The 15,997-nt window shown below is 54.8% G+C and overlaps 1 protein-coding gene across 1 annotated transcript in view; it reads left to right on the plus strand.

The window, feature by feature from the left end:
- Window positions 1-15,997, plus strand: part of USP43 (ubiquitin specific peptidase 43) — a 192,005-nt gene that overhangs the window by 159,054 nt on the left and 16,954 nt on the right. The window contains 1 exon segment of the mRNA XM_032777059.2: window positions 15,032-15,135. Within this exon segment, the coding sequence (XP_032632950.2) occupies window positions 15,032-15,135 (104 nt within the window).

Below are 15,997 nucleotides of genomic sequence, written 5' to 3' on the forward strand. Positions count from 1 at the left end.
CCCTCCTGACTGGTGAAAGGAGGAGCTGGTATTGTTTTAAGGCGGGGTAATGTGCTTGGAACCACATTGCAGCGCTCCAGTCCTGATGGCCAGTCACAGGGTGCATTTCGATCTGGTGGGGTTGGTCCAGGCCCATCCCTGGAATCGTAGATTTTAGGGCCAAAAGAGACCAGTGTGATCTCTGACCTCCTGCATAGCGCAGCCACCCAATCATCTCAGCCTACAGGCCACTGTCACGGTTGTGCCTCGTGGTTGGGGCAGGAGTCAGGCCTAGTAGTTGGAGCAAGAGTTGGTAGCCAGGAATCGGAGCCCAGGGTCAGAGGCCGGCGCTAAGGGTCAAAACCTAAGTCAGGAAAGAGAGCCAAAGGTCAGAGCTGGGCAAGGCAGGAGAAAGCCGGGGAACAAGAAGGAATTTTCACAGCCGTGGGCAGATTCTACGAGCAGCTGCTGAACTGCGGCTGGACTTGAGAGCCAGTCTGCTGACTCGATCCACCTGTCTGGCGGTGGAGCCGGTTGGGCAGCATGCTGCAGGCCAGCTGCACTCATTAGGTTGCCGGAGACCAGCTCTGTTGCACTTGATCCTTGCCACCCATTGCTCCTGGGTGAGCTATGCAGATCGTTTAGGAAGACACCCAGTGACAAAGGCCCCAAGTGGCCAGGGGCTGCTCTGTGTGTTTTGCCGCCCCAAGCACAGCAGTCAGGCGGCTTTCGGTGGCAGGCGTGCGGGAGGTCACGGGTCCCGCACCTTCGCCTACCTGCCGCCGAATTACTGCAGGACCCGCGGACCTCTCGCAGAAGGCAGCCTGACTGCTGACCTCACAGCAACCAGCAGGCCGCCCCAGGCATGCGCTTGGTGCACTGGTGCCTGGAGCCGCCCCTGCAAGTGACGGAGAACCCACCACGTCCTGCAAACCACCAGGAATAGATCACCCTGAAGGAGATGGGAGCATAGGGAGACTCCTGAGCTGTCTCTCCCAGCTGCCAGAGCCAGGCCCTGCCTGCCTCAGAGATGTGCCAGGCACACACACATGTCTAATGTGAAATTGCACACCCTCCCGATGCAGCAGGCCTCTCAGCGGGAGCCTGAGACACCGATCCGTCTCGCTAGATTCTCACGCCTGCAGCGTCGTTACACGTGTTAACCTTGGTGGCTGTGGAAGGCTGGAGTCAGTGATGGCATGAGAACACGCAGCACGTCAGGGGTTGCTGTGAGGCTGCCGTGCCCCAGGGTCTGATGTTAGACCCATTTATGAGGCGAGAGCTTACGGGAGATTGTGCCTGCTGCACGCAGCAAGCGTCCCGTTCTGCAGTAATTAGTAATGTCATTAATAAATAAAGTCTAGGATTTATAGAGCACCCTGCACCTGAGAGAGCCCATGGCCCTGTACTGCTGCTGTAGCTATTATTAGCGTAGTCTGCAGTGAGCACCGTAATAGTAAAAACACTTGTCACATGAGAAGAGAGGATCCCTGTTGCGAGGGTATGACAGTCTAAGAGCGCTGTAACAAGGATTGCCTCAAAACCTCCCCTCTAACAGGTAGTGCTGCTGGGAGATGCAACATGGGTTCTGTTACACTCCATTGCAGAAGGCAGGCTCTGGAAAGTGAGAGGACCTAGGGTGTGGGCTGAGCTGTCCTGAAGGTGGAGCCACAGCAGCAGCCAAATATAGGGAGAAGGTTTGAGATGAAAATGACATTGCTAATTTTTATGTTGATGAAGACAACCCAAAGGGAGGGAGGGAGGTTTGACTCCGTACTGGGGGTGGTTTGTGTGTGTGCTGATCTCTAAAAGCCATTCCCACCTGTGTAAATCATTGAAGGCCGCCAGGGTCAGGCCAGAGTTAGCCATGTGGGTACACCAGAGAACCAGGGAATGTCTACACTGCAGGCGGAGGTGGGATTGCAGCATATGTGGGCCTACCCACACTAGCTTTGATCTAGCTAGATCGAATAACAATAGTGAAGCCATGGCATTATGGTCTAGCCAGTCGAGTACTCAGGGTTTCAAGCAGGCTAGGCCTAGATCTCAAAGGTATTTAGGCAACTAACTCCCACTGAAATCAATAAGATACCTTTCAGGATCTGGGCCTAACTAACTCTCGTAACAGCCCTGCAAGATGGGGAAACAGAACGATGACATTACTGGCCCAAGGCTACAGGTGGGACTTGGCGGGAGAGCTAGGATTAGGACTCGAGGGGTTAGGACTCATCTGCCTGTCAGAGGGAGAGCGTCATGGGATCTGGTTAGAGCCTGGTGGTTTTCTAACGGCGTGCAAAAAATGTCCAGGCTGAGATGGAACTTCTGCTTTGTCAAGTTTGTCTGTCCCAGAAGCATCCATAGTACAGGGGGCCGAATCCTCACCGAGGAAATACAGACCTCTCCACCCGCAGCCAATCCTGGCTGGGTTAAAAAGCTACTCTCTGCACAGGGGCAGCTCTAGACATTTAGCCACCCCAAGCACGGTGGCATGCCGCGGGAGTCGCTCTGCCGGTCGCCAGTCCCACTGCTCCAGTGACCTCCCACAGGCACGCCGCCGAAGGCAGCCTGCCTGCCGCCCTCCCGGAAACCGGCAGAGTGCCCCCCATGGCATGACACCCCAAGCACGCGCTTGGCGTGCTGGGGCCTGGAGCCGCCCCTGTCTCTGCAGTACATCCTTTCAAGAGTATTGGGTTCATTTCTAAATCAAGGGCAAAACTCCGACTTTGATTACACCGCTGTCGCAGAGAGCAGGAGCTACTCCCACCGGGTTAATAATTTGGACTCCCAAGCAGTTTGATTCTCTTTTCTTTTAGAGAGGCAGGGCTGCCTATAGAGAGAGCTCTGGGATTTCTGTGTACTATTCCCAGCTCTGGCGCTGGCCTGCTGGGTGGCCTTGTGTGAATCTCTACACGGCTCTGTGCCTCAGTTTCCCCACCTGTCAGATAGCTGTAATGAGAAACTCCTTTGCGAAGCACTTTCAGGTCAACCGGTGCAAAGCTCTGTATAAGAGGTCGGCATCATTTCCCTTTTGTTCAAAAAAAAAAAAAATCTCGTGAGTTCTTCATTCAGTTTAACCAGTGTTGTTTTTCTGGTTTTAAAAAAAAGAACCTGAGTGACCAGAGGTATCAGCTCATCACAGACAGTTTTTTGGGAGAGGAGCGGGGCCTGAAGAGCCCCATGCGGTTTCCTAAATGTGTTTATTTGCCTCTGTAGTTGCTGCAGTTTTTCTGAGGTTCTCACATAAGGCCAGAAGCCCCATTTCAATCATTTTTGAGCCAACCTGAGTATTTTTCAATGCTACCTTTGGGAGGCCAGCAAGGGCAGAGGTTTTGACTCCCACTGCACTTTCTGCTCTGCAGAATCCCAGCCCGCGGTGCATCAGACACAGGAGGGCAGTAATCGGGGAGGCTCAGGGGGCATTGATTCAGCAGCTGGTGCTGAATTAATGCCTGTTACCATTGGTTACACTGTAGCTGGAGGTTAGTGCAGCTAGCTCAGGAATGCTAAGGGAAGAATGAAACCAAAGTGCAGTTAGTAACCCGCACGTTTTAACCCCTTGGATGTGCTTTCTGTGCCATCAGCCTCGTCACACAAGCCAGTACATCAACTCCTCTATCATCTCCCAAATGTTGCTAGCGCCTGCAACTAGAACTGGGCGACATTTTTCAACCCAGCAGTTGGTGGAAAACACAGATTCGGTGTCACCAAAACTTTTCCTGAGTTTGTATCGATTTGACAAATGTTTCAGTGAAAAAAAACACCACCTAAAAATGATGAAAAAATCCAAACATTTCGTTTTGACGTGTTCAAAACAAAACTGTTCAGTTTTTTGATGGAAACAGCTTCCGAATTCCCCTTAATTTTATTTTTAAAACCTTTTAAAATGTGAAGAAAAGCTGGAATCTCAAGGAGACCTTTAGTTTGACCCAAAACAATTTTTTTTTTACTTATTTATAATGTAAACAGACAAGACAGATAAATGGTGGGAGGAGAAACTGAGGCACAGATCACAGCAGTGACTTGCCCAAGGTCACCCAGCAGACCAGTGGCAGAGCTGGCAATAGAAGCCAGGTCTCCTGAGTCCCAGTCCAGGCTGGTGCTGGGAGTAACAGGAGAGTACCGGAGCGTAGGATCTGGGAGCCAGGCGGGGGCGGGAGCCCTGTCTGGTTGCTGGGGAGCCCTTGAGTGCAAGTAATTACATCAACACTGTCTAGCATCCACGGGCATGTGACAGCAAACTCAAGGGATGCCTGAGGAGAGCCCCAGCGTCTGCCTGCGATGCAGCCCCTGGCTCCAGCAGGCCCAGCCTCAGCATCCTGGCCAGCAGGAGCCAGAGTGACCTTGCAACCATGGAGGGCTCGGGCTGGTAACACGGTCCTGTGTCACTTGCTGCTTGTTACAGGGTGCGTGAAGCGTTTTCGGTTGAAGAGGATTGCGGCGAATGACAAGTCAGCCAGTGAAGGGGCAGTTTGCAAACAGACACATCAGGGGTCTGCCCCTTGTGCCCATGCAGCTCGCTCACTGCACCCTGCAATGCCCCAACACAATGGCATGAAGGAGGGCAGCAAGCAGCACCACACTACCCTCCTGGGGTCCACCAGGAAGGGCTGCCTCCTGAGTCCTCTTGAGTCAGAGCCCCTCCGGACAAGGGCAGCGCTGTCCGGATGTATCCCCTGCTCCAAGCAATGGGAGGGTGTGATTGTGAGCACTTTGTTCCACTGCAGCTTCCCGAGTACTCGGGGTGGATGTGGCCCAGGGGCTCCACGTGGCTCTTGTAACTCAAGGTGCCTCCCAGCTACTGCTGGTGGTTCCATTGTTCCAGGCACGGAGGGATCCAGTCTTGTTGTAAAGCTCTCATGTGATGGGGCCTCCACCACTTCCCCGGGCAGACTCTGGCCAGCCGACCTCACCAAGGAAGTGCTTTGCTGCCAGTCAGCTGAAATGCTCCTTAACGCCCCTCCCAGCTATTCATGGCAGTGCCGCCCAGACACACTTCACTGTCTCTCTGGTGTCAAATGGGGATCCTGGCATGGCCTCCCTGCATGGGGGGTCGGGAGGAGAAACACCCTCCAGAGGGTGAGAGGGGCTGCAGCAGTTTTGACGGCTGGCAGGGCTGAGGCCGGCGAGCCCTGATTTCAGAATGGACCACAGCTGGGAGAGATCAGGGCATCTGTCCTATAAAGGGCAGTAGGAGGCTGCAGTGGGAGGCACATGAGAGCTGGCTGGCCCACTACAGGGGCTGGAGAAGCGCCCAGCAATGTGTTTATTAACACAACTCCTCCACCCCCGTCCCCCGGCCGAGTGAGTAGCGAACTGTCTGCAATCAGTGGCAAGGGTAGGAATCCATCCCACAGTCTGGTATTCACCTGTCCGCACAAGGCAGGGAGATCAGGGCTGTCTTTGAACGGTGTGTGGGGTTGACATGATGTCATCTGGTCCTGCTACACAGCAGCTTTGCGGAGAGGACATGGGCCATTCGTCTTGGCCAGGATGAAAGAAAGGGTTAACCATGGGCCCACATCCCTAATCAGTTTCTGCTCCTTGGGAAGACGAGGAATTTCATGGAGTGTAAGGCCATAAGAGATCATTAGATCATCTCTGACCTACTGTGCTGCGCAGGCCGGAGAATCTCACCCCATCCATCCCGACATGCTCCAGTGCACTCTCAAGTTACCTTTTACACACACAGCCCAGCTGGGTCGGCTTCCAAGCTGACTTCAGGACAAGCCCCCTAGCATTGATTTGAAACATGGCCCCGGGACTATTCTAGACCTCTACTTAAAAAGACAAAAGAAAGGCAGAGATGCAGGGAGAGGGGCTGATGCCAGGAGAGGTGCCCTAGAGGGAGCAGTGCAATGGGACACCGTCATTCCCCCAGGGCCTCCGTGGTCTGAGATTTATCCATGTACCAATGCAGGGCCAGCCCAGGTGAACCCTCGAAGGCTGGACGCTTGTTCTGCACAGTGGGGCTGAATAGCTCATGGGATGAGACTGTCTGGCTGTGCAGCTGCTTATGGACAGTGTGGTGGTCTCTCAAGAAGATCCCCTTTGTCGTGGTGTTTGGGCAGCTCTGTTTCCCATAGGAACCCGGAAAGGCATAGGCGACTGAGGGAACGCAAGCTGATTTGGGAGATAATCCAGCCCCAGGAAAGGCTCCTGCGTGGCTGGAGATTGGGGCTGAGGGTCAGCTGGACCCAAAACCCAGGGGAAAGATGATTGTTCAGAGGACGGTGTAAAACGCCATGAGCTGTGGGTCACCAGGAAGATTACTGGGGCCTCTGGGCAGGCCTCGTCTGCCCCCTCCCTCTGCATCCTCTCTGAGTCTCTTCACACCCTTCTTCTCATCTCCCTCTTCCCTCCATTCTCCTTTGCTTCTGCTCCTCTCCCCTCAGCCCTGCAATTGCTCTGGGCAGGCGCTTGTCAGACAGTACACAAGGTCGATTAACCTTTGTAATTCGCCATCCTCCCTCACCAGCTCCCAGACAGATGGAAGTTGGCGAGTGAGCGGCAGGAAAGGCGTATTAATGAAGTGCCAGTGAGCAGGCTGACAGCAAAACTGTCAAAGCCTGCCAGCCACACGCTGCTTTCAAGGGCTGGGAGCTGCATGGGGCTCACCGCTGGGATTCAGCAGCACTCCTCAGACAGATGGCATGGAAGGGCGAGCAGGCATGCAAAGAGGATTGGCAGTAGGGCTGTGGGGATGCAGGAGGTGGGAGAGGATAGGATCCGTCTCCTCTCACGCTTGGCTGACCTGCTGGTGACTGGTTAAAGGCCCTTTCAGACCACGCGTCACAAAGACTTGCTGCTTTAAGACAGATTCCTTGCTCATCTGCTGTGGGAAAGGGGCTGTCTGCAGCTTGGGAGGCTGGGGCCAGCCGCAGTGACTTTGGTGCAGTCCCAGCCAGGCTGGAGGGACCCCAGCAACCTAGAACAATTAATTACTAGAGGGGAAGGAAGGCCTTGTAGTTAAGGTACTGAGCTGGGACTTGGGGGACTCTCCAGGCTGTCTGCCTGGCCCTTGTCACATGCAACCGTGGGCAAATCCCTTCGGCCCAGGGAGTTAGGTGCCTTCGTACTTCAAGGGTCTGGGCCTTAGTCTGTCTGTTCTCAATTTCCCATCTGTGTGATGGGAACAGTAACACCCCTTCTCCGGCCCTTGTCTCTGGGCCAGAGCCTGTCTCATGCTGTGTGGCTGCCCAGTGCTGTGGGGTCCTGAACTCAGATGGGGCCTCAAGGTGCTACTGGACTAGAAGTAACAGGGGAAAGTATGCACCAGGAGTCCTGGTTGGTGGCAGCGATGTAGCGGGCATTGCTGGGTGTGGGGCTCCTGGTGCTTGCCACGCACAGACTGTCCATGCCAACCAAGGGCTGGGGAACTGCAGTTTACCGTCCCTGCTGTTCTCAGTGCCCATCCAGATGGGCATGAGCATCTGCCAGGGCTAAGTGTCCCCTGGTCCCCCAGCTTTGGGATAAGGCTGGGGAGAGGGGAATTTCCCTGCAGCAATCCCAGTCTTTGTCCTGAGGGGTTAGAGATCCGGATGTGCTTTCCCAGGTGCACCAGAAACCCCCTGTCCCATGAGGCAAGCAGCAGAAGATGGGGCAGAGGTGTGGGGCAGGGCTTTGGAGCCCAGGACAAGGCATTTCAGCTTGACTCACAAGGGCAGCAGGAAGCCAGCAGGGGGAGCAAAGGTTGGGGGGGTGATGGCGGTGGTGAAGAAGACAATCTTGATGTGACATTTTGGGCAGCCTGGTGGGGGCTCGTGGTGGGTAGTGGGAAGAGCAGATAGGAGAAGGCTGCAGTAGCCCAGGCAGGAGCAACCGAGGGTCAGTGGCTTAGCCACCAAGACACGTGAGGAGATGCCCGTTCCCTACCCACTGCTGGAGATTCACGCGTGGAGGCCGATATGCAACCCCCACAGGTAAATACCACGGGGGCCACAGCGCAATGACTGGCAGGGAGCTGTGGGCTATGTAAAGTCATTGGGACTCATCTTGCAGGGGGTTGGAGTGCAAAAGATCATCCTGTATCTCTGAGGGTCTAGTCCCCCTAACTGCTGGGGTTTTGCCATCTGTGGAAATCCGTGCACTGCCCCTCTGTCCAGGGCACTTCTCTGGCCCCATTGCCTTAGCATCTGAGCTGCTCACAATCCTCAATGTACTTATCCTCACCCACTCCTGTATGGCTGGACAGTGCAACTATCCCCGTCTTACAGGTGAGAAACTGAGGCACAGAGAGACTGAGCGACCTGGCTATAGTCAGACAGGAAATCTGGGGCAGGAAATTCAGCCCAGGTCCCCTATGGCCCAGGCTAGTGCTCTAACCATTGGGACATCCTTCCCCTGATCCCATTCCCCTACTATCTCCGGCGAAGCAGAGCCTTCTCCCCAGGCAGGAGCAGAGCAGTGTGCCCTGATGCAGGCCAAGTGCTGCATTCCTCGCTGACTGTGCTGGGAAGTTAGCCAGCAGCATAGGTCCAGCCCATGTGCCCTTAACTGGCTGACATCTGCTCTAATTACAGGCAGGGATTTGGGGAAAGCCATGTATTTCTGAGCTGCACTATACTCTGCATACTGTCAGAGCCCTCTCTGCCTCAGGCTCATACATATTCATGCTGGCACTGCATAAGCCTTTGAATATTCACATCCTGGCCAGGGGAGGGGGAAGCTTCTTTCTTTCCATGCAGTTTGCTTGTTGGGAGAACAGGACCTTCCTGGTGCCCATGATGAGGGCAGGGCGGCCTGGCCCAATCCACCAGCAACGCATCAGCTGGCATCTGAGTTACAGTAACGTTCTCCCTAATTCAAGGGCCTTGTCGTGCACAGGAACGTAGCGCTGGCGACAGGTGTCAGACTGAAGGCCTCTCATCAGCCCCCAGCTCTGACACAGCAGTGGCTGGGCCAAGAGCCACCCAACTCCGCTGTTTGGTGCTCACGGGTGCCCCTTCGCCATGCCCAGTGAGCTGCTGTTCGCCTGAGAGTCTCCTGGCTCAGTGCATTGCAGAGTCAGCAGCTAGTCGTACAGCTTGGCTCCCAAACGTCAGGCCTGGTTAGAGCCTTCAGGGCCTGGCTCTCCTCTCCCACCAGTGCCACTCCGGATTTACACTGAGGTGGGCGAGCCAGACCTGTCAGCTGTGTTGACCTGGAAGCAAGTGAAGCTTGGCCATGCCAGGACAGTCCAATCTGTTTCAAAGGCTTCCTGCCCATTAGTCAGGATTTAGCACAAGCCACATGGTCTTTAAGTGGCTGGGACTTTCCTAGCCATCTCATGAGATATCCGAGCCAAAAGCATTTGGCTGCATTCAGAGACACGTGGAACATTTCGGCGTGTGTCCAGCACTAAGCCGGGTGGAGCGACCGCCGGCCATGAATGAGCCATCTATCCTCTGGAGCATCCCCCCCAGGGGATGTTGGAAAAATTGAGGGGCGAGATCTCCACGGGGGGCTCCCGCTGCCCCAGCCAGAGCTGGCTAAACGATGAAAAAAGAGTCACTAATAAACAGGCTGACTTGGCCGCCTGGCATCAGCAGGGTCATATTCACCATTATTCACTAGGACTTGGTCAATCGCCGGATCCTGACTCTGTTCCTCTGCCATCCCTCAGAGGCCCTGGATTAGCTTGTCACACAGGAGATGAAGGCTGTTTCCCTCATGCCAGGTTCCCTCTGTCTGGTGGTGGCTTGGCCTGGTGCTGATGGATGGTGGGTGTCTTTGATCTTTTCTAATCCATGTCATTGTTTGCACTCGGTCTGTTTCATCTCCTCCTGTGGAGCTGGAGGACCTATCTGTCACGCGGTGCCTCGAGGCTACCTGGCTCTGGTGCTGCATGCGCTGAAAATCAAGCCAGTGCTTGGCTGCCTGCTGCAGACCAGTGCATGCCAGGGAAACAAGCTGGGGTATTTTCTGAAGCTCCTGGATCCTCAGAGCGCCAAATAATGTCCTGGGGCAGGAGCATGGGTCATCATCATAGTAACCATGTGCCCTTCCCTGGTACAAGGACAAGTGAACCAGTCCAGCTGGAACAAGAACTTCCACCCAGCACTAGAGCCCACCCAGACCAGCGTGCAAGACAGACTGAAGGGGTGATGACGCCAGCTGCCGTTTTTCATGCTCACATTGGCACTCAGATTCCAAGGCTGGGGCCAGCAGCTCGCAGAGCCCCATAGCACGGGTGCTTCTCAATGAGGGCTCTCTCCACCGGAGTGAGAGAGAAAGGACGTGCCAGTGCGTAGGGTAACCCCCCACCGCCATTTCTGACCAGATCTAATGAGTTGTTATTGGTATTACAATAGTGTCTGGAGGCTGCAGTCAGGATCAAGGCCGCATTGTGCTAGGTGCTGTACAAACACGCCCTGCCCTGAAGAGTTCCCAATACTCAGCTGCACCAGCTGTTGGCCACTGGCCCAAAGGGGAATGACAGTTGGCGTGAGAGTGGCCCATTAGTGTATCTTCCCCCACTGGATCTCAGCCCATTTCCCCTTTCTTGGGCTGGTCTGATCCCCGGGTGGTAGGGACAGTGGAATCATCAGAGAAATACGGCACCTTCTGAAGGAGTGGAGATGACCATCTCTCTGACCGAGGACTGAGCGCTCAAGCACAGCATTACTGGTTCTCAGCCCGGGCTGGGTCAATTCTAGGAGGAGCTTTGCTGTTTCCCAGTCTAGACTTTCCCACCTTCTCTTTCCCTACATGAAAGCCCCATGTATGTGTGTCCCTCTATAGCTTGTACTGTATGTCCTCAGGGCTTCTGCTGCCCCAGTCCTGACTTTCTTCCTCTGTCTCTGTCTCTGAGCCTTTCCTCCACAGAACCCTTTCTTTGCACCGTTGGCAGATGCCCTCTCCAATAGATCCAGAAACAAGGACTTTTTGTGCTCTGTGAGGAAATATAGCAAATGGCCTTGTTGGATCCAGGAGGGCCCAGCTTCAAATCTTCCTCTGTCTAGTCAGGAATGGCGCCTTTCACTCCTTACCCAGACCAGGAACAGATTCATTCCAGGAAATGCAACTCAAGTCTCATTAACCTTATTTTGCTGGGTTTTCTGGATAGGTTCCTGCATCGCTTCATTTCTCTGTGCACCCTTTTCTCTGTGTGTAAAATGGGGATGACACGAAGCCCCAGGAGATCCTTGATGGAAGGAGCTTGCAAAATCCTGGGTAAAATTATCGTCAGGGAAATGTTCCATTCTTTGGTGCAACAGTGAAGATTTGGCAGCTGTTTCGGTCTCCTGCCTCCCTCAGATCGGCACCCACATCCCATGATTCCTGCTGCATACACCTGAGCCACAACTGCGCAGACCAAGGGAGACTCCAGCCTCCCCAGGGTGTACACGGGACTGCTGAGGTGCCTTGGGCTTTGTGCAGAAGGGGGAATTTCAGCCTAGTGCCCTAGGCAGAAATGAAATTGGCTCCTCTGGGAACTAGGCCATTTGATTAGGTGCCTAACTATGGACTTAGTTACCTGCCTCAGTGACTTGCCTGAGGTCACGCCGGAAAAGGACAGAGCTTTCCTGTGCCTCTTCTGCAATCCCCTTAGTAGTGCCCCTCTAGATCTGCCTTGTCTCTGCACATTTCTCCTGGGGGCTAGGTAGCGGTAACTGGAAGAGGACGTGGTTTTGTTGCTGTCTACCCCCCCTTTGCATGGGGACTTGTCCTCTGTTTAGTGCAGGTGCGGAGTGATAGACTGGGTAACACACTACTTGCTCTGCCAGGGAGACGGACTATTCGATCGCTTTCTGCTGGTTGGTTTCCTTCATCTAATAGAAAAGCTATTCAGTTGTTCAGACTGAAGGTACCAGGGGAAGTGTAACACGGTCACTGAGTCTGGATGGGACCATCCCATTCACAGCCTGCTTGGGCAGCAGGAACCCACCCTTCGGTTTTTTTGGACCGTGCTAAAGTAGCTCCTAGTGCAAACCTGCAGTGCTTCTGCGAGCTGTGGGAGTCTGACGCCTCGTGCGCTATTGTTGGGAGCTAGCTCTGTGGCGTACATGCCCACGGGCTGGAGGAGTTCTCTGTGTATGACTGGGTATGCTAACCAGACTCTTCTTTTGCTGTCATTAGCTCCCATGTGTGGCTGTGCCTGTCAGGTATTCAGAGCAGCAACCGCTAGCTGTGAGCCGATCTCAGCACCGCCATAATCATGCCAGCTGATTCTATGGGGCGCACGAGCTGCAGGCTCTGAACTGGTCTCACTTGTGTCCTGTTCCCATCTTCCTGGGTGCTCTCTGCTTGCCAGAGTGACCTCTCCAGACACACCCACATGCTGTGAGCCAGCAAGGACCTTCCACAATGGCTGCAGGCAACTTTGCCTTCTGCAGTTCGTCTATGGGGTTCCTCACGAATCCTGGAGGATGCTCTGCTAACTCACACGGCCCCTCCCGGTGCAAAGACGGTCCAGTAGAGCTTCTGTGGGATATGCCCACCCGCCAACTGGGGGATGTGATTGCTTTAATCAAGCTAGTGCTGAAAAATAGCAGCATGGGAGATGGCATGGGCTAGCTGCCCACGTACGCACCTAGGTTCTGGGATGGGATCACCCTTGGGTGGGTAGTCCAGGCCACCACAGCCATACTCTCTTTTTAGTGCACTGGCTCAAGCAGAGCTAGTGTGTGTCTGTCTGCCCAAGCTGGGAATGACATTGCCCAGCTGCTGTGTAGACGTGCCCCCAGTTCCTGCAGGGAAGGTTTTTGGGGCTTGGAATGAACCGTGGAGCTTCTCTTGGGTTCTTTATGGTTTCTGGGGGACGCGTCTGTTGTAAAGAACCTTCTCCAGTCTGGTGAACTAAGAAGCATGTGCTGGAAGGATAGAGAGCCAGGTCCTCCACCCTCTGCAATCGGCACAGCTCCACTGGAGTCAGTGGGTTAAGGAGGATCTGGCCCATGACGTGTGGAGAATTTGGTCAGCTCAGTCCCATGTGTGCTGGAATAGAGCAGGCAACGTCGCTACAATACGGCCGACCAGGTGTTTTCAGTGATAAAGGAGCCTTTTCATTTTCTATAAGCTCCTGGCTGGGTTCTGTGCAGGACCTTGAATGCTATTAAAGGTGAAAATTGGATTCTTTTCTCCTCTTCTGAAGCCTGTGGGGCTTCACTGGCGTCGCTGAGAGCAGACTGTGTCTCATACCATCTGAAGAATGGCTTTTGACCCTAGCGCATCGATTGTACTATGAGGCGCTATTTATACTGCAGCAAATCTGGGCGTGGGGGATGGAGCGGGAGGTCTCCAGCACCTGTTTCCAGAGGGAATGTGGGAGGCTATGAGATAACAGCACACACTGTTCATATTATACGTGTCAGTGTCCAGTACAAATATTAACAAATTAACCCTCAGAACTACCTGCTGAAGCAGGTAAATAGTGTCATTCTTGTCTCATTGATGGGTAAACCGAGGAACCTGCAAACTGTGCCTAATTTTCCTCATCAGTAAAGTGGGGAATATGAGCCCTGCCTCCCAGAGGGTTATGAGAGGGAAATGCTTGAGTGGTTGCATGTGCTTTGAGATCCTGGAAAGGAAGATGTGGTTTGATTGCTCCCTGTTTTCGCACCCAGGAACGGCCGCGCTGCTGCAGGGAGCTGGGCCGGGTAGCTGCTCTGTCTCTAATGCATGTTTAGAGGAACGTGCCATTACAAGCTGAATATTGTCACCCTAATGGATTCGTTTTGTCCCCACTTCGGCTCTCATTACGGTCCCTGTCAGAAGGATGCGGGGCCGGCCGGTGGCGGGTAATGAAAGCTGGAATGGATTGGCTAATGAAACACCGAGAGAACTCATTCTCATGACAAAACATCCTCACTGGGGGAGGGAGATGGCCCCAGATGAATCCGCTCGTGTGACAATGGGGAAACTGTAAGCAGCGCAGGGGGAAGGGCTGTGAAATACACCTCTGCACCATGCCTACCCCAAGACATCATGAGTGAGGGCCCTGTAGAATCCATCCACGGGCCCATCTGGGTGAGCAAATGGCTTCGGGCACCTACTTTGGCTTCGCTGTATGTGGGCCCCCGCTGGGTGATGGCTGTTCTAGCTGTATTCCGGTAGCACCCAGAGGTCCCAGCCGAGCCAGGGGCTTTACAGACACACAGCCACAGTCCCTGCCATGAGGAGCTTGCAGGGGAAACAGAGACACAGAGATCCCGTCCTAGTGCCTAGCCACCAGTCCCCACTGGGATGGGAGGAGCCACCTTGTGTTTGGCCCATTTTCCAAGTGACTTTAGGACTGATGAGCAGTGCCAGGCTGGCCCAAAGCACCGAGCGAGGTGGGAGAGACTGTGTGTCTCATTGTCCAGTCCTTAGCTTCATCCGCTGCCACCTGGGCACTGCTGTTGCTTCGCCTTCTTACCCCGCACCAGCTCAAGTTCACTTCCCTAGTCCAGCCCTGCCCATGGCAAGGCTCCCACTGATTCCAGCAGGCCCAGATTCCAGCAGAGCTCGAGTCATGTGTTAACCTGGTGAGTTTTCCCAGGAAGGGGATTTCAGAGCCTGGACTGGGGCTGCAGGGCCAGAGACCGGGGTGAGAGCTGATGGTTCTGTCTCTGCTCAGCAGAGGCTCGTGTTGCTGCTGGGGGTTGGGAGTGAAGAGCATTGGCAGAGCTGACTGAGGGTGCTAGGGCGGGAGCAGTTCAGAGAGCCGGGGTTTGTCTGAGAGGCACTGGCAGAGCTGTGGGTGGGGGCCCATGGTTCCTGTCGGCAGGAGTGCTGCAGCTTGGGATAGCAGCGCATTGGCGAATTTACAGGGGGGCCCAGGAGTGAAATCCCGCTCAGTGTTGAGGTGCACTGGCCCACATGTGTGGGGCCCTGGGCTGGACTAGCAAGCGGGGCTGCAGGGCAGCCCGGAAGGATGCTAGCAGAGAGGTGTGAGAAGCTTGCACAGCAGCTGTGTGTATTTACAACCTTTCCAGCACAGTACTGTTCAGCCCCTGCCCTCCCCACAAGCACCTCCTGTTCCCGCTTAGCTCCGTGGCCCTTTATCAGCCCCAGTGTCAGGCGCTGGCCCCTTGGGGTCAGGGATCCACTCGCCAGCTCAGGGATTCTCACCCTCAGGGCTTCTCTTTTGCAGGACGTGGGGGACCTGTTCCGGGTGCGGGTTGTCGGGGGCTCCATGGCATGCAGCTACCTCTCCCCTCAGGACAGCAGGCCACTCTACCACCCCGCTGTCGACAGGTAAGAGACCTCCCCTGCCGGGACAGGGCATAGGAGCAGCTGACCAAGCAGGGATGGGTCTGGAGCCCTCAGTGTCTCCTCCCTGCATGAGCCTGGCTGCTGATTCCTGAGCTGGACGCTCCCAGCCCCAGCAGTGTCCCCTGGAGTGGGGTGCTGGGGTGCATGGCTAACCCCTGCCATGGGGGAAGCCACGGGCCTGCTTTCATTTTGAGAACCTGGGCTGTGGGGCCAAAGAGGCAGTAGCCAGGCCCAGGCCTAGGGGGCTAAGGGACCATAGCCAGGGCCAGGTCTAGGGGGCCGAGGGACAATGGCCTTGGCCAGGGCTAGGTTTCATTTGAAGTGAGACATGCAGAATACATGCTGCTCCCCAACCAACGCGGGCTTTCTCCTCCTGCATGCACTTGCTGCCACGTGTCTCCTCACCTGAGGCCTGTGCAGACGTCCTAGCAGGCATCCAGGCCTCCGATGAGCACTGTGCGAGTGTCACTAGCAGGCACTCCGTCGGGCAGTTCCGTCTTTCTGAGTGCCTCAGATGTATTTTCCACTGCATAATGTCATCAGCTGGCCAGGGCATTGGTGAGAGCGCTGCCCTCTGCTAGGCGCGATCAGAACTGCTCAGCTGTGTGTCATAGGCCCCGGACTGCTAGGCGTCCATAAAGATTCTCCTGTAGCTGGAATGCAGGGCCTGTGCTGCAGGAAGCAGCAGGATCCAACTTCTGTTCCTGCTGCCACGTCAAGCCACGAGTGGCTATAGCATGCAGCATGGTGAGGCCCCTGAAGGCCCCTCTGATTTGTTATGGTATTCATCTGGAAGCATTTCTCGCTGTCTTTGCTTTGTGGCAAGAAAATATTGCCTTTGGCT

This window comes from Chelonoidis abingdonii, chromosome 13, assembly GCF_003597395.2.
Source record: "Chelonoidis abingdonii isolate Lonesome George chromosome 13, CheloAbing_2.0, whole genome shotgun sequence".
NCBI lineage: Eukaryota > Metazoa > Chordata > Testudines > Testudinidae > Chelonoidis > Chelonoidis abingdonii.